Here is a 26,245-nt window from a genome sequence, read left to right on the forward strand (position 1 = left end):
ATAGTGTTTATTTATATTATTATATGTATATTTAAAGTTTTACATTTCATATCATACACATTATTACTGTGTTGTTATTTTATTATATTGGACTATACCTGTCATTGTTTCATAATAACAGGCCTATTGTGTATTTATTACACTCACTGTCTCATTTATACCTATTTTTGTTATTCTATACAGGGCTACTGTAACTCCAGAATCACACACACACACATAATGTATGTGTACATATGCTAAATACAAAAATATTAGCTTAAAATATTTATGCAGTCAACCCAATGTTGTGTAGTTTCCTTTAAAACACATTGTTATGGGTATTTTTCCCACTGCAGCCAATGAGTGCCACAGTGGGAAAAGCCCTGGTGTAATTAATCTATTTATTAAATGGCTTGAGTTCCATTTAGTTTTCTCAGTCACAGGGTGCATGATAGTTCACTGTCAGACTGTACCGGACAGAGCCGTTGTTATTGTTATCAGCAGCAACTGTTCTTTTTCTGCCAAAGCAGATGAAAAACTGAACCTGCAAAGTAACAAAAAAGGGATTTTAAACTGAACAGGGTCTTTGAGAATCATTATAACATTATAATCATTAGAACTGCTCAATGAAATATATAATTATGATACTTGAGTAAGTACAGTGCTTACATGTCACCACAGCTTATGAACAGTCAGGAGGGTTAATAGGTCAGACTGGTACTGTAGCTGCTGCACCTACATTTACAGCTTAGAGAGCAAATGCACACTTGAAATTCAGCACCACTCTCTCAAATAGCTGTGATGCATAAGACATAAATATTATCGTTTGGTCCACGTCAGTATTAGCCCACTTCGTCAGCCGATACACGCTGCGAACATTTGCCAGCACATTTCTTGCCTGCACTTTCTCCACCACTGAATAACATCAATATCAACAACTAATCAGTGACTTTATTGAAAAGTAATGTAATCTCATGCTAATTTTGTCTCATGACATTGTAAAATGAAGCCTTTGCGTTACAGACTGTTAGATGTATAAATGTTTGATACCCTCAATACGGTCTTGAATTTCACCAGCACAATTGCTTACAATATAGAATGTAATTCTATGTTTCTATCACATTTATTTAGGGACTTATTGAGGCATTCAAAGCTAATCTTGATAACTTGCTTCCATTGATTAATTTTCAAATTTTCCTGATGAATTAATTATTAATTAATTCATCATCTTGGCTAAAAATTGTTCAAAGAAATATAAATTAAAACTATATGAAACCAAGAAAACCAGAACTCCTCACAACGGTTTGTTTTGTTAAAAAAAAAGAAGAAAAAGACTTCTTTATCAAAACATATCAATATCCTATCGACTGACGTACCAACTGTTCGTTTTGTCTTCGATTACAACTTCTCGCTGAGGGCCCTTCCCTCTTTTCCACCGCAAACATCCCAGAGGCAGAGAACATTTTGATCTGTACAAGTTCTTTACTTTATTGTAAGCACAGCTTTGTAAATGCACAGAGGAAACAGTGAAAACTAGAATGTTACAAGAAAGGGAAGCAAAGAAAGAAAGACACAATGAAGAGGAAAGAAAAGGGTGATGTTACTGATGCAACTTTCCTTTTTTTTCTGAGCTGCAAATAATACATTTCTACAATTTTCTCAGCAGAGAAAAATAAGTATGAGTGAGACAGCGAGAGAGAGAAAGAGAGAGAGAGCGAGAGCTAACATGTGGATGGGCACAGGTGCGTGCGTGCACGTGTGCAACCCCTCTGGATGACTCTCCTGAATGACACTGTTGCTGCGTAATCCATTTTCACAAGATACATAGATACTTATGCACAACGTCATTCTTTATGTAGTTAGCAACACGCACCAGTGGACTGATCCAAGATGAACTGGGAGAAATGGACAACACCACTGAGTTATCTGAAAGGGTTGGACACTTTCACATCAATTTAAAACCCCAGTCACATTTAACTCTGACTGTGAATAGACTCCAGATAAAAACGATTTTTCTTTTAAATTTAGTATCATGCATATGCGAGCACACAACGCCTCATATACTTTGGAATCTGCCTCTGCACTGTGTTTGCTATGAGCAGGCATGATCCACGGTGACTGGCGTTAGTACTGTGTAGCGTCGGTCGGGTCAGTCGTACCTTTTTGGCTCATAAGCACCTTTTTGAAAGAAAACCTGTGTATCTGTGTGTGAGCACGACGACTCCTGACATTAAAAGCTGCTGCAGTAAAACCTCACTGATTAAATCCAACTGTGACACAACACAATCCTTTCTACCTGGCCACTCTTACTCACTGATAAAGGAAACCTAGATGGCACCGTTAGTTCCTCTCAGTGCAGTTGGATGAATATTAAACTCCACTCACAGAAAAACGTTGATGTCGTTCAGAAGGTTGTGTTTGAGCGATAAAGGAGAGGACGGACATTTCATATCTTCATCCTTGAGTGATTACTGACAAACATGGGTGACTGTATGTGAGCGTTTCTTTATGTTTAATGCAAATTTAAGGACTCAGTTCAGGCAGCGATGACCAGGTGAACCCTCCAACACTCCTCTCCTCCGGGTCTTGTCGCGTGGCAGCACACGCGTGAAGACCGAGTGCGTGTATGTATGTGTGAACATCACTCTGCTGTCCAGAGTGCAAGCGTACGTGTAGGTGTCAGCAGTTTGCTCATGTGACAGAATGTTAGGACGTCAGTTTTGTTCTTGGTCTGTGTGGAGGTGAACACATGGGCAGATGTTTTGTGTTTGGTGGGCAGAGTTGCAGTTCTAGGTTTGCCCTGTGGGAGGGCACAGTGTCTCCTATAGACCTTCAGAAGGGGGTTCACTGCCACTGGAGCCGGACTGGGCACGTTTGATGTACAGATTCAACAGCTTCAGCTACGGACAGAAGAGGAGGACAGATGGTGGACAAGTCAGACTTTTGTCTTTAGAGACTGAAAGAACGGTCATGTGATTTCATATGACAATAATACACTAAATACTGTAAAACAACAACAATTGCTTTGTTGAGATTTTGAGGTTCATAATGAAAGAGGTGAATCTACAGCTGATCAATCTTTGGTTCATAGGTTGATTCTTTTCATGGTTTTATATTTTCATAATTTTTTTTTTTTTTTTAACAATAGTTATGGAAGATTGAATTGATCCAAGTTTAAATACAGAAAGAATGCAATAAATACTGTTGCATGTTGCTGTATAAAAATAAAACAAAAGATAAAAGAAGTGATCTTCCCCCACTGGTCAGTGTAAAATACATAAAGACTCTTAAATTCAAGGAGCAAATGTGATTTTCAAGTCTTAAGATGCCAAATTTAGCCATGCAGAAACAAAGTACATGTTTTCAAATGCTTCAAGTTGTGTTCACCTTGCTGCTGGAGAGTTGGCCGAGGTGTGGTTTGAGGTCCTCTCCGATCACTGCATAAATGGCCACCAAGCAGAACACGCAAGCTTTCCTCACACTGCTCTCAGAGTTGTCGTAACCCTGTTCAATCAGATAAAATATCAGATCAACGAGCTGCAGAGACCTTTGTTCATAACAAAGGAGCCGAACATTTGTGTGTGAATGTGTGGGTTGGCTGAGCCTAGGAGTGGCATTAGTTTCACAGATTTCATGAAACAAATAAGTCATGTAGAGCCAAGCTTTGTGTGAAGCATTTAACCTGTCAAACTGCTGAAAAACTGGGTTTGTGACCTGCAGAATTCACTTTTCGTGTTTTCAGTCATACTCCGGCCTGTTTGCAGCTTAATAGTACAGTGTTACTGTTGCTGCCATCTGTGCAGCACAGGAATGCCGCTGGGTGATTGACTGAGCTCTAGAGGCCCTGGTATACTGCATGTGTGTGTATGAATGTTACCTGTATGAGTCCTGGCACTATCTCAGGCAGCATGCTGGCCAGACCCTCTCTGGGAAACCTCTCCACCACTTTGGTCTGCATCTTAATGGCAGCCAAGTTGATGGGGTAGTCAGCTGACTGGATGATGGGACATAAGACCTTGATACACTGGTCTGGACTGATGGACAATGCCAACATGGCTGCTGTCTCCTCTGCTGCGCGCACCACCTGCAGAAAGAAACACAGTCAAACTTTACATCAATGACACGTCAAATCTACAACTACCATTTCTTTACGTTCTCTTAAGCACTAAAGAACACTTGAATGTAGTGATCTGTGTGGCTGAGTGAACTTACCTCCTTGTGAGGGTCTTTGTGAGCCTCCAGGGCCTTCATGATGGTGAGCTCTGCGTAGTTCTTGAACCTCCAGGGCTGCTTGCTGAGAATTTCTCTCAGCACCCGCAGAGCCAGTGTTCGAATCACATGCTGGGAGAATTAAAAGAATTCAATGATTACTATAAAATAGGGACTTTGGCTTGGTCTAATTGCACAGAGTGAAGACAGTCTTTAAATGAGTGTGGCTACCTCTCGGTCACCCATCGTCTCAAGCAGGAGCAACAGGATGGTCTTGAAATGTTCATCCCACACTTGCAGGGTGTTTTCGCGAATCAGCTTCAGCAGCTCACACAACGCAGCCTTCCTCTCCTCTATTCGCTCATTGTGATTTGACAACTCCTTCAGCAGCTCGGCCACCAGCTCTGACTGGTCCAGACTGCTGTCTGTTAAGAGACAAGAAAAAAAAAAAAAAATCACGGTATTGTATTCATGATATCATTTCCACTTACACAGTGTGTTTGCATTTTTCCATCTGAAGGTGATTGTGTACCATCAGTTAGAAGCTCCGAGTCGTCCAGGCCAGTGTCTTTACGACTTTGTTTAAAGGGAGAATCGGAAAAGTCACGGGCACCTCTTGGGCTGGAGGAGAGCAGCGGAGTGTTCAGGAGAGATGTCTTGTTGTCCAGAGCCATGCGGCCTCCGTCCATCAAATCTGACCCACTGCCACCCTACAGAACACAACATCAGTGTAGCTGCTTTTTAATTTAATTTTTACAATCAACCCAGAAAAGAGATACACGCTGACAGAAAAAACATTTTTGCAGTTTTGTTGACTGCCATGAAGGCAGAAAAATAAAATAGCCGGCTAATGTGGTAATGTGTACAGATTAGCCACAACATTAAACCTGGAAAGTAACAAGTGTAAATATGGAGCAAAATTGGGTGATTGGTAGACTAACGACAGGTGGGCTGGTAAGATTTCAGATGCAGCGCATGGAGAAAATGTCAGAAGGTCATACCTTTGTACCAGAGTACACCATGACCTTTAAAGGGGTCAGTGTTGTAAGGTGGGGCTGCAAAAAGACCTGGCACGGCAAGTTATGAATTTGGCCTGACGTCAAAATAAGCAAATATTACAGGAGGATCTGCTGTATATAAAATCTTCTTGGTTAATAACAATTAACATGTTTCTTTTCAGTAGCCAGAGGGAATTAAGTTCACAGCCATCCGTCCCATAAATGCTTAAGTTATGATGGGACAGATGTCAGAGTCAAACCCTTTACACCTGTTTTCTGTGACTGGATTGCAATCAGATAGCGCCTGAACACTTGTGAGTGCAGTTGTAAATACAGCCAAGGACGAATTGTTATGCAATCTGCGAAAACACTTCAGGAGGTGGTCAGCGACGCATTGTGACAAGAAGTGGAAATGTAATGGGCCTCCGGTGTGACAAAGAATACATTAAAACTGAATCATGACTTTTTCAAGACATTCAAGAACATCATTTTCAGGTTTGAGAAACACTGAGCAGGCAAGTACTAGATTAATTGAGAAAATAACCGGCATATTAATCTATTATGAAAATAATCATTAGATGAAGCCCTAGAACTCCGTAGCAAGTTCCTTCAACATGCAATACTGTGCCATCATTTCCAGCCTGAATTACAGATGCCTAAAAACAACAGCACAGAGAACATCCCTGTGTGTGATTGGGTTGTGTGAATTGTTGGGTTTCTCATCTCTCTATAATATTGTAAAGATTTCTGCCTGACTATGTCCAGTGCCTTGAGATGATGGATGTTGCAATGTGGCGCTATACTAATAAAATTGAATTGAATTGTGTGTGCTGTACTCACCTCCTCTCCTTCCCGCCGTTGAACAGGTTCATTCATATCTTCTTGGCTGCGGAAGCTGAAGTTCTGGATGGCTTCAGTGACACCTTTCAGCGAGCTGTAGATGTCTTCCGAGTTCATGTTTTCTGTGTCGTAATCAAAAGCACTGCACAAGAAAGAGTTACAGCTACATTACATTGTTTTTACTAATACACATTTATTATCTTGTCTTTTTTTCATGCTTGTTTGTCAAAAGCTTCGCTTACATGTTGTGTACATTTTCCCCATTCCATGCAAAAACATTCTGCTTACAAATTACACCCCCCGTTTACAAAGATGTACAAATAAGTAATCTGTTTATGATGTGCGTAGACATGCATCAACCATTTAATTAGAATAAATCATATTGACATGTGCAGGGTTGTCCATTGTCAGGAAATATTAGTAGTAAAGAAAGAAGCTTCACTTCTGCCTGTATATCCGCAAACAAACGCTCTTGTTGCTCTCAGATATTTCTCCTCTGCTCATCCCCTCACTGTGCACCATTGATTTATTTCCCCTCTTCTCTACTTGTCTTATCTTATTTCTAAAACTGACCTATTTTCATTACTTCTCATCTCCATAATGAAGATACTGGCACAGCAGTTAGCAGATATTGCTTCTGCATTCGGTAAACAGGGGAAAGGGCAGGAGGATATTTACATAAATCCAAGCCATTTAATTTACTGTCCAACAATCAGGAGTTCTTTTAAAGTCCCTGATGAGAAACACTTCCACCAGGTTCATATCAATACATGAACTTTCTTTACAAATGGGCCATGTTGGACCAGAGTATTTGGCTAGTTTACATTTTAATTCCGATCAGGTTTTTAATATAGCTATATGTAAATATAGCTAAAGACTAGATTAGAGAATGGATGTTTACCTTGGCGAGGGTGTGTTCTGGGAGGTGTTGGTGGGGGAAGTGACTGGACTGGACCAGCTGGCTGGAGATCGGGGTGTGTGTCGTGTCAGAGGGCTTCCCATTGTTGCCTGTGAAAGTAACCAATTAAATATGGCATTTCTGTCAGAGTAGAACTGCTAACACGTGTGTCTACGACAAACTTGAAACTGTAAACTGTAGGAGACTGTTTAATTTACTTGTGCAACATTGCCAGTGTTCTTCAGATGGTTTTGAAGCAGTTTGGTGGCTCCGTCCTGAAAGGTTTTGGGCAGAGCTGCCAGCAGCATGGTGAACTCTGGAGTGTTGAGCTGGAACAGGGAGATGAGCACCGACTGCGCAGCCTGGTGCACACAAAATATATCCCTTTCATTTACGATCCAATCGCTTAAATGTACAAAGATCAAATGCACAAAAAACAAAAGCAAATCTATGTCTGTAATGTGCATTTTGTGAGCATGAGTACCTTTCTGACATCAGAGCTCTTGGGTTCAGTCGTCCAGGTGATGATGCGCGAGACGGCCAGCCGAGTCTCACTGAGGTTCACAAAGTCTTGAGGCTCCATCTGTAACGTCAGCGTTTCGATGTACTTCAGAATGGCCACCTTCACCTACAACACAAACAATTTTATACACATCATTAGATAATCCGGTCAATCTGACAGAAACTGCATGGACAATATTTACCTGCAAATAAGTAAAAAGTGAAAAAACACCAACACGCACACACACACACACAGAGAATAGTGACCACCACTGTTCACAGTGGGCAGATACAACCACAGCAGAGTGTATAACTCTCGTAGATCTGGGGAAATGTAATGATCTCATGAACCAGTGTGAGAAGATGCGTAACAATCACTTATAAATGTAATTAACATAAAAGCAATGAGAAAAGTGACAAACAAAGGAACCAATAAATCCCATTCTCCACAGGCTCCAAAACAACACAACTGCCTTTCCTCTACTGCACTCTCCATCACTGTATCTATATGCACCTCAAGGACAGGAACTTCCTCCAAATCACTTAGAAGTATCGTGCGCGCCATTTAATTGCTCCCCCCGGAGCACACTGACCTGGGAGGACTGGCTCCAGGCTGCAGCCTGCTCGTCTAGAGAGCAGGCGTGGCGGCGCGCTCTGGGGGGGAACAATTTTACCCCGGACCCTCCCCTGCCTCGCCCTCGCCCGCAACACGAGCTCCGTACAGGCTTCAGAGAGAAAGAGGAGAAGCACCGCATCAATCGGCGAAGAAAGAGAAGGAGACGAAGACATGGAAGGGCAGGGGGAGACAAGAGAAGAGAAAGAAGAGGGAGGGATGGAGCAGAGTTTCAGAGGAGTAAAAAGGTTGGAAAATAGGCTTGGGTATGGTAACTTTCTGTACAGCTGTCATTACACAATGCATTACTTCAGCCACAAGATGGCAGCAAAAAGCTGTTATGCCAATATACCACTATAAACTGATGGCTTGTGAGGCTGCATGCAACATTCTATGAGCTGGATGAATAATGCTACACGTTATCATAATTAAACCTTATGAACTGTATGTCAGAAGAATTCTCCCAAATCACATTTGTCAAAATCTTATAATTTTATAATGATTAAAGACTGCCATAAAGCAACAGTCCCTCAAATTTGTAGCATCATGTAACTCCTTACTTGCAGCACCTCTTCATACTAATCTGTGCTAGTGGGAAATGAGAGCTGTATAGTTCTGCTATGAGTACTGGGAGTCTCAAAAGTTCATGCTTTTTGACAACTATGTTTTATTTAGGCCACAGTGTAGGTCAGTGTTCCTTAAACCACTTCTTACAATACCAAAAACTGTACAGAGTAAAAAAAAAAAAAGACATCTTTGTCATTTTTATCCTTTCACAACCCAAGCCTGTTTGAAACAAAAAAGCTGACTGATAAAGTGCAGTGAAAATAAACAAAGATTGTGTTAAACAATACAGGAAATGGTGTGGGGGAGGCAGAGTTTGATAGTGATAAAAGGGTAAGGAGGACGAAAAGTGCGAGATGACTTAAGATAAATTTGTAGGAAGAGCAGGGTGAGGGGTTAGTGAGAGAGACGACGGAAATCACGAGGATGGAGAAGCAGTTAGAGGAAGAGAGCTTGAAGGGAGTGTCAACACACAAAGCCAGTGGAGTGGTTAGATCAACTGCCATCCAATCACAGCCCAGGATTCAGGGCTTTGTGGGGTTTGGGAGGAGGAGCCAGCATGGGTAGGGATGAGGTCACATCAGTACATCAGTTACCATGGTTATAACATCCTTGAATTTCCAGCTGTACGTCCACTCTTCCCATCAACCACCTGCTTAAGTCAAACCTTGATACACTCAGCCTTCTCTCTCTCTCTCTCTCTCTCTCTCTCTCTCTCTCAAATAAAACACACACCCACACATGCACACACTTAACAAACTTGTCCTTTACCTTAAGGTTGGGTGTCTGTGTCTGGTCGACAGTAAATCTCATGAGAATTGTAAACTGGAGATCATTCGGGAAAGACTCTCTGCAAGTAAAAACACAAATCCACATTACAGCAGCAAGACATGTAGAAAATATACCTCTGAGCTAAAGAATCTTCACAAGTTAAGATTTTTGCCAACATCTTAGCATTATTTTGCTAAGAAAAGAGACCATTGTCTGTGTGGTAAAATACAGAGAGAGAAAGTGGCATTGGTGATGAGAGGCCTATCAGTTCTTTTCCATTTACACTACTGTGCAATATTTTGGGCACTTAAGAGGAACACGGTATCATCAGGGAGGAAAATGATCCGTATCATATTCATTCTGCAGTATGACGACACCCCAGACTAACAGCCAGAGACATAAGGCACTTTCCGCAGGGACTACAAGAACAAGGAGAAGTACAACAGATGGAATGGCCCCCACAGAGCTCTGGTGTCAAGTCATTCTGGGATTGAATGAAGGGACAGAAGATGTGGAGACAAACAAACACAAACAAATTGTTCTCAAATATACTTGAAATAGGGTACCTACTAAGTACCTTGAAAAACTGAGTGACTAAATTACACAGTGCTGTATTACAAATACTGCAAACTAATTACAAACAAATCTCACAAGGTGTTTAACAAAGTCAAGAAGGATCCTCAATCAGCTGAATATCCCACCAAAGGACTGTTCCAATGAGAAAGATGAGTCAAATATTATGAAGGAGTCTTTCCCACAGTGGATTTACAAGGTCTCACCCTCAGCATAAGTACTCACAATCTATTATGCATGTGTTCTGCCAGACAGAAATGACAATAATGCACACTTGCTTGCATGCTCCTAGAATGCTATGAGGGAGTTTTGGAAGGATGCACTAAATAAGGAAGGATCCTTGACTTTGAAAAACACCACGTCTCGAAATAAAGGTGTCCCTTTTAAGATTAACTTCTTTAGCAACATGTTAATCAATAAGATAAAGAATTAGCTGCAATGTTAATAAATATGCATATACTATAGGACATAACACTGTGTTGTGAGTGACACACCCACCGTGTGACATCCAGCGCTTTCTGAACTTTGGCCTGTACAGAACCCAGCAGGTCAGCTCCCATCTTCTTCAACAGCTGTGTGAGCAGGACAAACAACCAGTCGTGTAGGTCGTCCTTATGGACCACGACGAAGTCTACCAGCGTCTCCAGGAACATGCTGAACACCTACAGTAGAATCACATATGTATAGATGTTGAACACACTGAGAACACAAAACACTGCCCATTTTTTACCTCTTCACACACGCATGCATGCACACAAACATTCAGTTCTTGTATTCAGAGGACAAAGATGAATCTGTCATTCCAATTGTGAGGTTAGTGGTTATTCACTCATCATTGCAGCAGTCCACCATCATTCCCAATCACCAAAAAAACACAACACCCAGATTAATGGGGAGAATTGATAACGTAAGACAACCACAATGAGACATTAAACGACTTGAATTATGACACAAACAAACAAGCTGTATGGTGACAATCTCTACATGCTAGTGGTTGTTTTCAATAAAATAGTGCAGTTACAGACAACACTGTGAGGTAGGTTAGTGAGAGTTATGTTGTTGCCTTGGTAACTGGTAATCCAATTAGATTAATGAAGCAGATTTTTTGTTTTAACAAAAATAGTAAGACTGAGTGGCCAAACTTACTCTCTACAGAGAGTTCCAAAGAGCGACGGCATGTGGGGAGAGAGAGACACATCTGTTAGAATACTGACAAAGACTGTACTCAGCTGGTGAGTATGCACTTCTAACGTTATCTTTCAACACACAACCGGCAAAAATACTTTAGCATCTTCAACCAAGTAAGAAACATAAAGTGAAAAATTTGAAGAGCTGAAATGAAATAAAAGATGAGAATCTAGGTCAATGAGAAAGAAGATGAAGAAAGAGAATGTAGTGGGGGGGGGGGGAACAGACCAAATCTGGAGAACCATTGATCGTGAGATGCAGTACCTTGAAGGAGGCTGAGCTTATACCGGATTCTGCCGTGCCGTACACCCTGCCGCAGTCTCGCTGAAAATTCATCAAATCGTCAAAACGTCAAACGAGGGGAGGTGAGAAACTCACACACCTTACGACACGTGTGAGGCGAGGGGCACTCGGTAATGCCGAAAGAGAAGTGGCGGTGTTAGAGAGGGGGCGAGCCGTAGCTAGTTAGTCAAGAGAGAAGAGCTGGCAGCTCAAACACATTCGTGCGCGTGACTGTACATGTGTGGACAAGTGTTTACTCGATTAAGACTGCAGATAGGCAGGTGAGAGACAGGAGGGTGGCAGTAAATGCGGTGAGCACAACAGCTGAGTGGCTGCTGAACAGTAACAGAGCAAACCCACAGGACGGCGGAGAGGGTGAGGTCACACGCAAACTCAGGTGGGCGCATGCCGAAAGAGAACAGTCTGCTGCACGCTCTGCATGCCTGTGTTAATGTTTTTTGTGCGTATATCCATGTGTCTTCAATTCAGCTTCACCAACTTCACCTCTACAAGTTTTGTTGAAACATGTCTGGGTGTGTATAAACCATAATATTTTCTTGTTTTGGCAGAATCCGGTACAGTGAAAGATGGTGGAATAAAATAAGTATTTGAAACCAAAGTAAAACGGAAAAAAAAGTGGGTGAATAATGAATCCATGTGACATGACACTGTGAATGAGTGCTGGGTGAGAACTTTGGCCACATGCACCCATACCTTACTATGAGGGTCTGCAAACATCCTGGTGAAGATTTCACACAGTCTCTTTAACTCCACACGGCTGCAAATAATAATAAAGAAAATTAGATTAAGTAGAATATCATTTTGTACAGTGAAGATACATTTGCATGTTCAGTGACTGACCTGAGGGTGCGGTGCATTTTAAGTAGAGCCTGTAGGCCCAACAGTCCCTCCTTCCTCTCAGACCAGTTGGAACTGGCGCAGCGATTCAGCACCTGAAAATATAAATACTTGTATTTATGATATATAAAAAGACTTGTCACCACTTCTATAAACAGACAAAAGTCAACTCCTGATATTAGAACCTGAACCAAACATGTATTTGTGTTATCTCAAATTTAAGGAACGTGTTTTTCACTGCAGATACAGATCATGTTTACTCAGGAAAAAAGGGTTATTGTTGTTTGGTCTAGTGCCTGCCTGGTTTCCTGAATGTTCTGTTGTGTTGCTGTTGCCACTAACCTCAGCCACGTCCTCTGTCTGCCTCATGTAGGTTGGGATAGATCCTCCATTGCGAGAGCTATAGGATCTTTCTGAACAGGCACTGGACGCGTCACTGTTAGCATCGTCATCAGAGTACATGCTGTAGTTCTCATACCGCCGCCGTGCGGGCTTCTTCTGTGGAGAAACAGACAATGTGTTAAATAAAATATTTGATTTAAAAGATAGAAATTAAAAAGAGCATGAAGAAAATCTACATTTATAGAACCAAAAGCTAGCTAAACACACAAAACACAGATAAGAGACAGGCAAAGACGCTGACCTTGGACCGCATGTCTCCCAACAGCTGACAGCATTAAACAGAGGCAGAATCAAGGGTTAGTTAACACACAGACACACACTCTAGGCAGTGTGAGCTGCACATCCTGACCACTAACTAGAATGTGCACTTGAGTTATTGTGGTTTTTTTTTTTTTTTTTTTTTAAATGTATTGTGTTTGGAGCTGTGTCATTTTCTTACTAGTGCATCTGCGAGAGCCTCTTCTACGTCAGAGCCCGTGTTAAGGACCCTCATGGCACTGACAGATGATGAGAGACGACTGGACTGACTGATGCCCAAACCTGATCCTGAAGAGAGAGAGGAGATAGCCAGAAAGACAGGAAGGACAGATAGACGGACAACAGAGGACACCATTAAAGTCACCTTAAAATAAAGGGTTCAAGTCTGCGGTCTCTTCCCCACTCATCAAATTGTCTCTCACTGGTCCACAGACAATCCACCATACGACCCATCTCTCTCTCTCTCTCTCTCTCTCTCTCTCTCCCCATCACATATTCTCTGACATTTAGTCAACCCACACACGTTGTTAGATGACATTGCAGGTACCACTGGGGGAGAAAGTATGATGGACATAAAACACACTGAATGCACTGGTGTCCCCGCAGAGAGGGAGCAGAGATAAATAAAGAAATTGAATGGACACTTGTAAAACTGGCAACTGAACGGGCGGAAGCATGCGATTCCACTGGAAGGTTTGACATCCTTGAGCAGAATGTTAAAAAAAAACAAAAAAAACAACTGAGGCTGATGGACAAGAAAAGACAGTGGCTGACAAAATACGGGACAAGATGCGCGGGGCTAATGACCATAAAGAAATCGGAACGAACACAACTTAAGGCAGAGTGGGTGGGTGAGGAACAGATAAATAGTTCTACTCAGCCTTCACCTGCAGCCCCAAAAGCATCAGGTGTGTGAAGAGCTCCGGTGGAGCGAGAGTAGCTCCGCGTTGCTGCAACCAAAATTAAAACACACACACAGTTTAACATTCGCACACTCACACACACGACAAACACGTACAATCCTCACACTGGCTGAGCAGTGGCTGAGAGTAGAAAGACAGGCTGAAACACATGCAAACAAATGCAAGTGACTGCTTTTTATTTTTGTTATCACTCGCAAGTTTTTAAATTGATAACATTTTTAGAGGGTTAGGTTTTTTTGTTTTAAGCTAACTTTTATATTTATCTAACCCTTGACACATCCTAATTTTCCGACTCATCCCTCCTCGGTGTGAGTCCACTACTGCTACTCACCAAGTGGTGTGAAGGAGCGTACGGGGCTGGTGTCCCGGCTGCTCTCCCTGCTGGCTTCTCTGCTGCAGCCCTGACTCATACTGGGCCGAGGGATACGACTGCCCCGAGCTAAAACCACCCAGGTTACAACGCCACACCGCAGAGGAGGAAAAGAGGAGAACAGGGGAAAGAAAGGGCAGTGGAGGGAAGAAAGTTGGTTTTATAAGAACACGAAGGACAAGGGGAAGGGACGTACAGAGGATGGCAAAAACACAAACATGAGTAGTTGATGAAGAAGAGGATAGGGAAGATATGTGGATATAGACATATATAAGACAACAGAGCTAAAAGTAACAGACTGAAAAAAAGAGACGATGAGCACAAGTCTGAGCTTAGGGCTGAAACTAACAATAGGGTGATTCCAATCAACAGTTATTCTGCCAACAAACTAATTTATAGTACCACTTTTTGACTTTATCAATTAAGCAACTTCTTTATTTACTTCATTAGTCAGTCTAAAATGTCACACACTATTTGGTATTTGTGTTTCTTTAATGAGTAATAAGTAAATTATTACTTTAAAAGTAACAAATGTCTTGATGTGACTAAATGTCCAACAAGTGAAAAACAGAAAAATAACAAGCACATCCAATAAAAACATTTAGAAGAGTGCTGGATCAACCAAAAATCTTCCTAACAGTAAAAATAAGAAAAGGATCCACACACCTTAATAAATAACTATCCTTTGAATGGTTTTTGTAAGGATCATTTCCCTCTTTTTACTGACTAAATGCACAAGAATACAATAAAAAATCAAAACCAAATGAGTATGAGTATTTGGCATCATTTTCCATTTCTGAACAATTTGAGCCGTAAATGAGATGCACCTGAAAAGAGCACCAGACTGCTGAGCTCACGTTTAAAAAACAAACAAACATGCTAATATTCACACACGCACACACAGAAAAGAGAGGACGTAATAGATGATGGATTTAGTGACTGCGGGGAGGGAAAAGGGATGACTTGCATTTTCATCCAGTAGCATTGCAATCAACTTCCCCGTTCAATGCTCTGTTCATCATCATCAGCAGCTTCAGCATCTAACAGCCAATCACGGTTAATCACAGCGTACCAGGGAGCAACAACCAATGACCCCGCGAGAAAGTTCATTCATCAGCCACTCACAACATGTTAGTACAGAGAGAGTGGAGGTACTGTATGTTTACAAAGCAAGGGCATTTGCTCATCATGGGCACCCATCATCATGACAACACAGCCATGAGGTCAGAGATAGTTAAGAGAGATGGGTTCTGAGGCAGTGAGATTCTGCTTGATTTTGGATGGCAGCGGAGATTTGCAGTGACGGATAGTGACAAAGAATGAAGAATGGAGGGATGATTCCATGAGAGGAGAATGTAAGGATGAGACTAGATATGATTATGGTGGAGGGATGAATAGTAGAGTCTTGTCGAGGTTGGAGCCTTACCTCCTCTACTTGCGCTGCTGTAGATGGAACTAATACTGGAAGGAGCTAAAGGACAGAAATAAGGAGAAGGGAAAAGGGAGGACAGAAAGAGGAACGGAGGAGGTACAGGTGGACAGGGAGCCAGAGGGAAAAACAATGTTGAGATCCAAACGTTTATGGCTAATTGAGGGTATTTGTGTGTGATGCTTTTAAGATAAGAACACCAGTGTAGTGTTTAGGGCAGACATTCTGACAAATCATTGATTAAAACTGTTCAGTATGGTATGAATATTGATATCTGGATCTATCTGGACAATATTGATTCTTCAAGAACACTTTTCAATATATGACACTATGATAAAATTGTTGAGCTATAGAGCAACTTTCTGCTCTCATATTAATCCTGTGCACTTCAGATCAGTCCTAAATCAGGAGTGTCATTAGATCTCTGTCAAGAAGGTTGCTACATGCTTTTGAGGTACCAACATTTTCACATTTTCAATACCCAGTTGATACTACAGAAGTATTAAAGCTCAATATCCAGCCCTAACCACTGGTTACATGGAGTTAATTGCTTACTGACCAACAGATAGCCGAGTGGGTGAAGAGTCTCTGGAGCAGCCCTGGCTTCGAGGGATGCGGCTACGTCTGCGTCCGTCTCCACTGGCTCCAGCCAACACCCTGTGGGCCCCTGAGCTCATGGTGCTCAGCGCCGTACTCGTCAGCACACGACCTGGAGAACCACTCCGACTGCCGGCTTGAGAGAGAGAAGAGAACAAAATATAAAGAAAGGGTTACAGGTGGACTTTGACAAAGCAAACTTAGCCTTAGCTTATCTTTTTTGAGTGAAATTGTGACAATTGTACAAACACTACATATATTAAATTATTTAAATAATTAGGGGGCTTGAAGAGATGAAAACCAGAAAAATAGGAAAGTGCATTTTAAATTGTTGAATGTTGTTAAATGAACTTCAAGTGACATTTCAACATGACAAATTCAATGTTTGTTTGTTTGTTTTTATCTTTAAGATACAGAATAATTTTAACAAGATCTCATGCAAAATAAACATAACATTTGGTGATGGAAGTCTCCAAGTGCAAGGCCAACTGTGTATCTTCTCTCTACACCAAGTGACATTAAAATCAAACTAAGGACAAACAGTTGAGGAGAAGCTGCTCTGCAGTGCACAGTATTTAAGTATTAAGTATTGTGTGTGAACAAGCGTTTGGGGAACAGGCTCCAAGGCACCACACATGATGCTGGATCGCAAATATTTCAGCAGGCAGAGCAGAGTCTCTGATTTTCTCTCACTGACACAAAAACTAATGCCAGGCACACCCGCGCGCGCACACACACACACACACACATACATGTACTCACTACACACGAAGAATATTATACTAGCAACTAGAGTCACAGAGCTACATACATGTGATACATCTAAAAGCAACTAACAAGAAAAAAAACATTGTTTTGATTACTTGAGGGAATAGTGATCACTAACTATAATTTTAATGACATAATGGTAATATGAGGGATATTGGAAACTCCAATGACCATCAGTCATTCAGTCAGATCTCCTCTGATTTCTTCCCCTTAGATTTACAGACATAAAGCCAGTTTAGTTAAAATAATTGACCTACTTTGAATCACATTAATGTAAACTACCTTGATATAAAATTTCCTCAGGTTTAACATATAAAAATAATACATAGATACGCAAAGTTGTCATTCCTGGGTGACTATTTTCCAAGGTGGGAGTCCTGTTGTTAAGGTTAAACATTGATCATAGACCAGATTGGACAATAGAACAATATGTGCCTTTATGTCCCAGCATGCTTCAGCCAGAGTGGAAAGAACTGAAGTGAACTTTTAGGTGCATGTGAAGAAAAAAGGAGTAAGAGCAACAGATGAAAGGCAGTGAGGATAAAGAGAGTGGGTAAAAAGAAGTAGCGTTGTAATCTTACCACCAACAGGGGTAGCAGACTGAGATCCTGAGCCATTAAGGCCATTGGTTGGGAGTAGGGGGGAAAGCAGAGGCGAGGGGGAAGGAACAGCAGGTTAAATCAGATGAATAATGGGTGTTAACGCAAAAAAGCATAATGGGAGTTAGAACACAGAGTACGATGGGAGAGCATCCGGGTGTTCATTACCAAGAATGAAGGCAAAGCTGAAGCACTTTGGTCAAACAAATCCATTTATTTAAGATAAACTTTGCTTAAACAAACACAAACATCGAACCAACTGCTGATAATGGCCCTAAAGAAGCGGTGCATGTCGAGACAGTGGATAAATATATACGAGGTGAGGCCTGTTCACAATAAAGACGGAAAAAAAACCTTAAAGAAAATATGCTTAAAATATAAACCACACACAGTCTCTCACACAAAACATGTAGAAATTATTCTGACCCTCTGTGCAGCTGTCTTTCTATCCCTAATCTGTGGTCTGGGATTTGACAATTTGGATTTGGTCCTTTATTCCAATCTCCACATGTGATCAGCACAATGAGCTCTGTTGCAATCACTTATTATTTCTGATTACTTTTAGTGTCCGAGTAAGACACAAGCATTATATTAGAAGTCTTGGAAAGCAGTACTGCTTCTGTATAGCAAAGCAGTTAGCTTAGTGGCTGGTGTTACACATTTTACAGTGTACAGCTTTTTAAATAACTTGAACAACAGCCAAAGCCAGGCTAGAGCAGCAGAACTAAACCACCCACCATACCATCCTCAGTGATGAGACACAGCATGCAGAGAAAAAAACAACACACCACACACACGCTCGCTCCTCAGTACACAAAACACCTTGATCAGAATGACAGCAATAGCAGGTGGGCCACCTTTCCCACAGTGGTACACAGAGACACAAACCAACTCTGACACACAAACAGAATACCTGGTGTGCAATCGGATTCGTCGGAACCTGAAGGCACAAAAACACGGATCTTATCGCCACCTTGAAGGCAATATGTAAACAAACTCCACAGAAAGTTCCTAAGTACTACAAACACACACACCCGCACACACACATACACACAAACCATTTGTGTTGCTATGTAAGTTGTGTGGTAAAAGGACTTTTTTCCGATTTTCAGCCATTTAACTGATTGAAGTCATGCTATGTGTTCAGGGGTACTTACGTTGTGACTGGGAGACGATCTTGGTACGACTGCGTCCTCTTGAGTCCACTTGGCTGGACATGCTGCTGGCAGTGGACAGGGGCTGCTTGGTACGTACACGGCCTGTATATACATGTACGAAGGGTGAATTAATACACAGAAAAACCTGCAAACACATCTCAGCATTAACATCCACAGGTTGTGAGCAGCCCAATTTCAAAGAAGCTACAAAAGTTGACAAAAAGCAACTAATACTGAAAGCTTAATGATCACACTCTAAACTAAACAGCTAGATTCAGGCAAATGCACACACACAAATGGAAAAGGGATGTTTCAGTCGATTGGAGACCAGTCTTTGTTAGAGATTTGGTGAAAATGGCGACCTGTTGCAATATTTAATAATTAGGGGGCTGAGAGTTATTGTTATTGCAGCTGCACTACTACATAAATACTGATTTGCTTCTTAATCACAATGGATTAACTGATAAATCAATTACTGAAAGTTCTGTAAGTTATCATTTGGTGCATTTCCAGCGGCTCTACTCGCCTCGCCCCGCCACGGTTTAAGTAGCGTTTCCACTAGCATAGTACCTGGTACCAGGTACTATTTGTAGTACCTGCTCCGGTGAGGTTCCAAGCGTGCTTAAGCAGGTACTATGCGATGATTGGTCAGACTGCTGGCCACTGACTGGCAATTATGTTGCTTCAATAATTGATTGAGTGATTTAAAACGCAACCCTGTCTTCTTTAAGACGGTGCAATGCCATATCTGACCTAAGAAATAAATAAGAACCACTAAGGAAACAAATATATAATGGAGGGAACGATTAAGATTTGATCACTTCAAAATCAACAGTCACAATTTAGAAACTGTTGATGAACATGTTCCAACTAGAACATCCCAGAAAAAGCAAAGACAAACATATCCACCTAACCACCATCTTACCATTGTCTGACCTGGTCCCTACAGACAGACAAAGAGGGAGCATGCCGTAAATACCATATTTACCACATTGAGTATATACAATTATATCACATACTTGTGTTCTAATAAAACTCATAATGTACACATACAGGTGTTAATGGTCAATTCATTCCAATATTTAATATGAGATTAAACTGTGATAAAGCAGCAGATGGCATCAAAGGTGTAATTCATTAGATTCATGATGTGATGCGTGGGACAGTGATAGAAATAATGGTTGAATGTATAACTGGCAGCAGGGGGCGCTGTAGCCACATATTGCAATAAAAGGAGTGAAATGGACTGGGTTGAAGTGAGGAAAGGGAATGTTACAGTAGAAAAAAAAAAAACATGAGTAGGCTGGTGAATCAGAGTGAGATGATCTTACCATCCGTTTTATCAGAGGCATCATCTTTAGTAGCAAAGAGAGACAGAAAGACAGGGGGTGGTGAAAGGAATAGGAAAGAAATGAAGGGGAACAAAAAGCAAGGGGTTGAAAGAAATATTAAATAAGATATATAAAAGAAGGGATCATCCAAAGAAAGGGAGTGTCGGAAAAGTAATAAGGTAAGACGGAACATAAAAGGGGTAGAGAGAAGAGAGACAAGAAGAAAGGAGCACAGTCTGTATTAGTAACAGAATATTTGACAGAGATGCAAATGTAGGGATCAACATTAAAACACAATGAGACAGCATTCCTCTTCAGATCATGCAGACACACAACACTGATACACATAGAGGAAACAGTAACAGGCAATGAGGAGGCAGTAGGAGAAGAGAGTACAGGAGCAGAGAGGAGAAAGACCAGTCCAGTCACTCAGGTGTGTGAGTTAGAAAGTCCATTCCTATTGACTGTTTTGGAAAAGGATAAGCTGAGTTGCACTGGAGAGGATGTGTTTTTAACCTGCTTCCACCTCAACAGTGTTACCTCTAAGCTGATCTGAGCTGACTTGTGTAATGTCCGGCTGATTGCATGCTGGCCAGTGTCTGCGCTGTTTGATTAGTTGTCTAACGCAACCAACACAGCCCTTACCCAGTGAAGAGTAGGAGCCAGGGGGCAGGCGGCCGGCTCCCCCCCCAGCCTTTCCGACGTGCCGGTGCTTAGCGACTGCCGCTGCGTTTACATCCACATCACTACGGGAACGTTGCAGGGACACCGACGACACCCCACCCTTTGAACCCGCAGGGACTGATAGGGCAGGAGGAGGAGGAGTGTTGGGGTGGGGATGGAGGTGAAGAAGGGATAAACATACAAGACAACACAAACACATGCAGGCACCACACTAAACGTACACAATATTGATACCAAAACCGAAATACACAAAAAGGTGTGTGTACAGACACACATGTACGCATTTGTGCGACAGTGTGTTGTACCACAAAAAAAAACATAACTTGGTGTGATTGTACAGGACTGCACATGAGCAAGATAATGGTAATGAACATGATATATTTACAGATGGACTGAGCTGCTGTTTTTTTGTTTTTACATCACAGTGTAGTGTAGTGTGTGTGAGAGAGAGAGAGAGACTCACCTCGCCCTGGAGCTGCTGACCATTTAGAAGACAGAGGGCGACTGACAGACAAGGGAGAGAACTGGGTCAATACACAGCAAAACATTCAAAAGCACAAACAAATGATAATAATTAGGATGTGGTGGTACTAGTGCTGGGCGGTATGACCAAAACAATTTTTATTATGCTATCTTTCAAAAAGTCAAAGGTTTCATGATAAACAATGGTATTGTTATGCATGAGCATGAGTGAGTGCTCCAGCACGAGAGAGAGGTGCAGTTGTGTGTGTGTGTGTGTGTGTGTGTGTGTGTGTGTGTGTGTGTGTGTGTGTGTGTGTGTGTGTGTGTGTGTGTGTGTGTGTGTGTGTGTGTAAACTGCATACAAATTTTGAGTCAGCACTGTAATTCTGCTTATTCTCAGACTCAACTACAGGCTTTACAATAAATGCAATCGCACTGAAGACTACTCATGGGCAAGAATCAATAATATGATAAAAGCAGAGTTACAATATTGCTGTAGTATTAATAACATTTTGACAAAGCAAAATAATACATTTTAAGTGCTAGGGTAGATCAACAGGTTTAAGCACTTATTGGCCTTCTAAGAATTTCTTTGTGCAACCTCCTCATAGATTTAACTCTAGTGGATGAATGAGTGCAGATTTTGGAGTCAGTCCACTTCCCTTTAATTGAATACTTTTTGCTTATTTACGGTAACTGACTGAGAACATAGGAGATTAAGTTCCTGACAAAACACTCGATGTGTAATGTATTGGGTATAAACACAGACTCAAAGCAAATTATGGAGGCACAGTATTGAGCACTGATTACTTGAGGCTCTCCTGAGAGGAGGATGAGGAGCGGTCACTCTGAGGAAGTGAGGCCACACTGCCAGAGCTCTTCAGGCAAGACTGAAGGGTCCTCTGGTACGAGGACTCTAAGGAGTTGTAGAGGGAGTCGGCCTCTGCTGGAAATTGGTTCCTTAAACCCCAGTAGGCCCTGAGAGGGACAGAGGTGAGCAGAGAAAAAGCGCAAAGAAGAAAAAAAAGGATGAGAAAGGAGAATGTCAGGAGATGATGGAAAAAAGAGAACAAGCAAAGAGTTCAAACGGGAAAAGGAGGGTGGTGAGATGTCTAAAACGACCTCTCTTTCACATGATGTAATGTTAGGAAATGCCTGTGTGACTATGTCTTACTTGCGGGCCTCCACTCTGGCCTCTGAGTCGGCATCTCGAATTCCCTTCTTGATGCTCTCAACCAGAACTGTTGTGTGCCTGCAAAACAAGTTTGAAAGTAAATTTGTTCTTTGGACATCACACCAAAACAAAGTGTTTAGTTTACAGTCACGGTGTATTATCCGATTATTTATAACAAACACACACACACTTTGACCTGCCTGAGCTGTCAGAGGAAAACAGGTTTAAAGGTAAGTCTACAATGACTGCATACATCCTGGAGAACTTAGACCTAGACTAAAAGCTAAGCAACACCACATGACCAGGAGGATGAATAATCATCAGTCTCTTAATAATGTCTTTTTAATATACTCACAAATAAATCACACACAAACAAATATTCATGCCTACACCATGTCAAACATCCATCCTCACCTCTCTAGAGAGTGGGTTTGCCATTCCTGTAGCAGAAGCTCCAAGAAATCATAGCAACGCCTGTAAATGACATATTTCCATCAGTTCCATCACCACAAAAACAATGATTTAACAACATCACCATGAGCATTCTGATTATAGTTTTATGCCTTTTCATTATGTGATGTCTGCTCAATAGCCCACTTAAACTGTTTGTCATTGCAGTGCTCCTGATAACCTCACCTTCTAACAGACACAGACTTGGATGTGCAGTTGCTGGTTATCAGAGGGATGAGCCGAGGGACGTGTGTGTGCTGCACGGAGGACAGAGAGCAGAGAGTGGGTGTGTGTGTGACATAGAAGATTCATGAAAATTCAATATTCAGATTATAGCAGTAGCACTCAAACTGACTGTACAGCATGTAAAAAAACAACAACTGATGAATGAATTTGTGTGCTTGTAAAACTACTAACCCGTATGATGATGCGGATAGCTGACACACCAGAGGTTGCCATGATTTTGGCACAGTTGGGAATGAGGTTGAACAGGACAGGAACAATGGCTTCTGCTCCATGGTCAAATTTATTACCCAACACTGTCGAGAGGTGGCTGCAAGAACCACAGACAAAAACACAGCAAATTTAAGTCAAATATAAAAAAAAAACCACATGTCACACTTAACAGGCCATAACCACAGAACATGAGCATAAATGAGAAGCTTAGAATGAAAAGATTCTCATAACACTCTGCACTTCAAGAACTGCAAGAATCCTGTTAAAAATGTACAGTCCCACATAAATTAGTTACCACTTCAGGTACAAAAAAGTTTATTTAGCAGAATCAAACATCTGCTGCCAGGAGGGAAAATACATCAAATAATAGACACCTATGAATGCACACTGGAAAATGTTATGGTCTATTTTTTATACATTTACCCTCCAGTAAGTAAAAAGTATCTGTAATCAATACTCACGCCACAGTGATGCAGGCCTCTCTGACCACTTGTGAGCGCAGGTCTTTAGCAGACAGCTTGAAGGCTCCGTCTAGTAGCCGTAGGTGCTGGTAGAAGCAGTCGTAGCTGGTTGCTCCTGCGACCAGCAGTGAACGAATCTTTTTCATCTGTAAAAATATGTCAAAGACGCCATTAAGGATCAGATGAAGACAAAAAATATCTGGTTATTTTATTGTTACAGTAAAACTGAAGAAAGGGTTGAAGGTAAAACTACTGACAGCACTGGCTCTCTGGTCCCAGTCGTGTTTATCATCAGAGCAGATCTCACGGATTTTATTCAGGTTATCCTCAAGATCTCTTGCTGAGTAGATCTGCAAAGAGAAGGAGGGACACAATCAGGAGAGAGGGAAGGGAGCTTTTTCAGAAAAGTCTCAGGGTGTCTGGCAGAAAAGTCACGCAATCAGGCAATGTGTGATTGTCTTGCATTTATTCTCCTGAGTGTCATGTACCTGGACAGCAGGGACATCTGTGAAGGCTTTAATGAAGTCATCTTCATCAACTCCCCCAGTACTTTCCTTAGATACTGGAAGAACAGAGCAGAGTCAATTAAATGCGTGTGCATGCGTGGACATCTTTATTATACAAGCTCTGAGAAGTTTACAATTCTTCTTTAATAAACAACAGCAGCAAAAAATAGAGGTCCAGTTCCACACAAATGCTACACAGTCCATGAGAGCAGCCTGTGTTTTTAATGGACTTCCTGGCAGCAACAGTAATGTCAATCACATCTCTCTCTGGGGGCTGGAAGCTCTGTTGACCACACCTTACCTCTATCTCCCCACCGAGAGGGAAAGACAAGGCAAAGAAAGAAAGCAGACACACACACGCACGCAAGCATGCGCACCAAGATGGCAGGAATGGAGCGAGCAATCCAGGAGGATGGGAGTAATAAAACACTGAGAGAACACAGAAGGTATTATGAGAGGAAGCAGCTAAAGAGTATCTATGAACATGAAGGCAACAAGTGAATATAGACAGGACAAATCATTTCTGTCTGGTTTCAGGCTAAAATAAGATTGTTACTAATGAAAAAACCATTCACAGCTGCACAAATCAGATTTTAAAGCAGATTGTATCTAGCTTGATTTTTTCAGCAGTTTGGACAGCTAAAAAACACATCAGATTTCTTCCATAACCGATTCAAACCACATACGGAGGTGGTTTCAATGTAGCCAGCAGGTTAGCTGTAGCCTCTCAGGGTGTAACATAATCAATTATAAAAAAAAATTGTTATTTGCAGCCCTAGAGGGTTCTACATGCATCAAATGGTTGAATGGTTGATTTCAAAATATCACAATTGTGTGCCGCAATGTAGCCTAAAAATACAGCAATATTAGTTTTAGTATTATGTTTTAGTGTTTGTGTTGCCCAGCCCTCTAAGAAACAATTATTTTATCACAAATGTGCTGCTGTGATGACAGACCATATTGGCCTTTGAGAGAACCTAACATGGATTTTAACTTTTTTGTGTTTGGCAGTCTTTTCTGTTAGTGTAACACATGGCAGAAATGAAATATCTGTCTGTTTGAGCTTTGCCAGAGTGTGTGGGCGTTCTCTCATCTACATGCAGACAATAGGTCCTCCAATCACTGCCATCATGGAGACACATAGACTCACATATAGCAGCAGAAAAGCCAGACAATGAATTTTAAAAAAAATTAAGAAAAAGAAACAAAGACTTACAGCAAAACCATCTCCACAATGCGCACATATTACAATTCGATGGCAAAGAAATCCCAGTCTTTGGAAGTAACAATGACCTCCTTGATTTCAGCCTCTGAACGCCACTTCATTATCAATAAGGCTTTAATGATCCTACAAGTGAACTGTATGTATGTATGCTGACAGCGATATAATTACTATTATTATGACATTATTATTCAGGCAGCACGGATTGACACAGCATGGTTGCGCGTGAACACAGCCATCTTCCAATAGAAAGAAAGACGATATAAAAATCAATGGATGCCAAGAAAAAGCAAACATAACCACACCATTTATCTGTGCAGCGGGAAGGATGACATAAAAACGGTTTCAAAGGCAGATCTGCTGCCTTGAGATATGAGCAAAGGTATGAGGTTGATAAGGACGCAAGAGGGTATCAGATTTCTGACGAGAAGTAGAGGGAGTTTGTCACTCAGTGCCAACCAAAATTATTCAGTTTTAATGATTTCTTTGTTATGTGGAACAAAGAAACCGGAAAAAATTTCCATTTAAGAAGCTGAAAACGCAAACACTCAAACTGAAAAATTGATTATCAAAATAGTCGTTGTAACCCTATGATTCACGGCTTTGTTATTGCTTATCTTGTATGGTGGTATTATTGTCAAGTCATGTATAGAATTACAAATGTTTGAGTGCAAGTCCAAGTGATTCATCTCTTGAGGCATTTTAGCACAAGCACCGAGGAT

At 41.4% G+C, this 26,245-nt stretch overlaps 1 protein-coding gene across 36 annotated transcripts in view; it reads right to left on the bottom strand.

Annotated features, from left to right (window-relative positions):
* Window positions 1-1,441: 1,441 nt before the first annotated feature.
* The window catches only part of clasp2 (cytoplasmic linker associated protein 2), a 49,708-nt gene continuing 24,904 nt past the window's right edge, over window positions 1,442-26,245 (bottom strand). For 3 of the 36 annotated variants that reach the window (XM_058619574.1, XM_058619600.1, XM_058619599.1), the window contains 36 exons: window positions 24,284-24,357; window positions 24,053-24,145; window positions 23,796-23,941; window positions 23,296-23,431; window positions 23,065-23,135; window positions 22,843-22,902; window positions 22,429-22,506; window positions 22,065-22,232; window positions 21,256-21,296; window positions 20,754-20,909; window positions 20,109-20,132; window positions 19,703-19,720; window positions 18,778-18,879; window positions 18,534-18,560; window positions 17,603-17,629; window positions 16,216-16,389; window positions 15,654-15,698; window positions 14,189-14,296; window positions 13,822-13,884; window positions 13,116-13,222; window positions 12,918-12,941; window positions 12,617-12,772; window positions 12,278-12,369; window positions 12,131-12,194; window positions 10,445-10,608; window positions 9,374-9,452; window positions 7,409-7,552; window positions 7,143-7,286; window positions 6,928-7,034; window positions 6,027-6,168; window positions 4,721-4,898; window positions 4,420-4,613; window positions 4,192-4,320; window positions 3,857-4,063; window positions 3,367-3,483; window positions 1,442-2,879 (listed from right to left, as the gene is read on the bottom strand). In XM_058619574.1, coding sequence (XP_058475557.1) covers window positions 2,802-2,879; window positions 3,367-3,483; window positions 3,857-4,063; window positions 4,192-4,320; window positions 4,420-4,613; window positions 4,721-4,898; window positions 6,027-6,168; window positions 6,928-7,034; window positions 7,143-7,286; window positions 7,409-7,552; window positions 9,374-9,452; window positions 10,445-10,608; window positions 12,131-12,194; window positions 12,278-12,369; window positions 12,617-12,772; window positions 12,918-12,941; window positions 13,116-13,222; window positions 13,822-13,884; window positions 14,189-14,296; window positions 15,654-15,698; window positions 16,216-16,389; window positions 17,603-17,629; window positions 18,534-18,560; window positions 18,778-18,879; window positions 19,703-19,720; window positions 20,109-20,132; window positions 20,754-20,909; window positions 21,256-21,296; window positions 22,065-22,232; window positions 22,429-22,506; window positions 22,843-22,902; window positions 23,065-23,135; window positions 23,296-23,431; window positions 23,796-23,941; window positions 24,053-24,145; window positions 24,284-24,357 — 3,737 coding nt within the window. In that variant the 3' untranslated portion in view covers window positions 1,442-2,801. The remainder of the gene's footprint in view (window positions 2,880-3,366; window positions 3,484-3,856; window positions 4,064-4,191; window positions 4,321-4,419; window positions 4,614-4,720; window positions 4,899-6,026; window positions 6,169-6,927; window positions 7,035-7,142; window positions 7,287-7,408; window positions 7,553-9,373; window positions 9,453-10,444; window positions 10,609-12,130; window positions 12,195-12,277; window positions 12,370-12,616; window positions 12,773-12,917; window positions 12,942-13,115; window positions 13,223-13,821; window positions 13,885-14,188; window positions 14,297-15,653; window positions 15,699-16,215; window positions 16,390-17,602; window positions 17,630-18,533; window positions 18,561-18,777; window positions 18,880-19,702; window positions 19,721-20,108; window positions 20,133-20,753; window positions 20,910-21,255; window positions 21,297-22,064; window positions 22,233-22,428; window positions 22,507-22,842; window positions 22,903-23,064; window positions 23,136-23,295; window positions 23,432-23,795; window positions 23,942-24,052; window positions 24,146-24,283; window positions 24,358-26,245) is intronic. The other 33 variants (XM_058619584.1, XM_058619601.1, XM_058619602.1 and 30 more) reach the window with 29 other exon arrangements.

Source organism: Solea solea, chromosome 20 (assembly GCF_958295425.1).
Source record: "Solea solea chromosome 20, fSolSol10.1, whole genome shotgun sequence".
NCBI lineage: Eukaryota > Metazoa > Chordata > Actinopteri > Pleuronectiformes > Soleidae > Solea > Solea solea.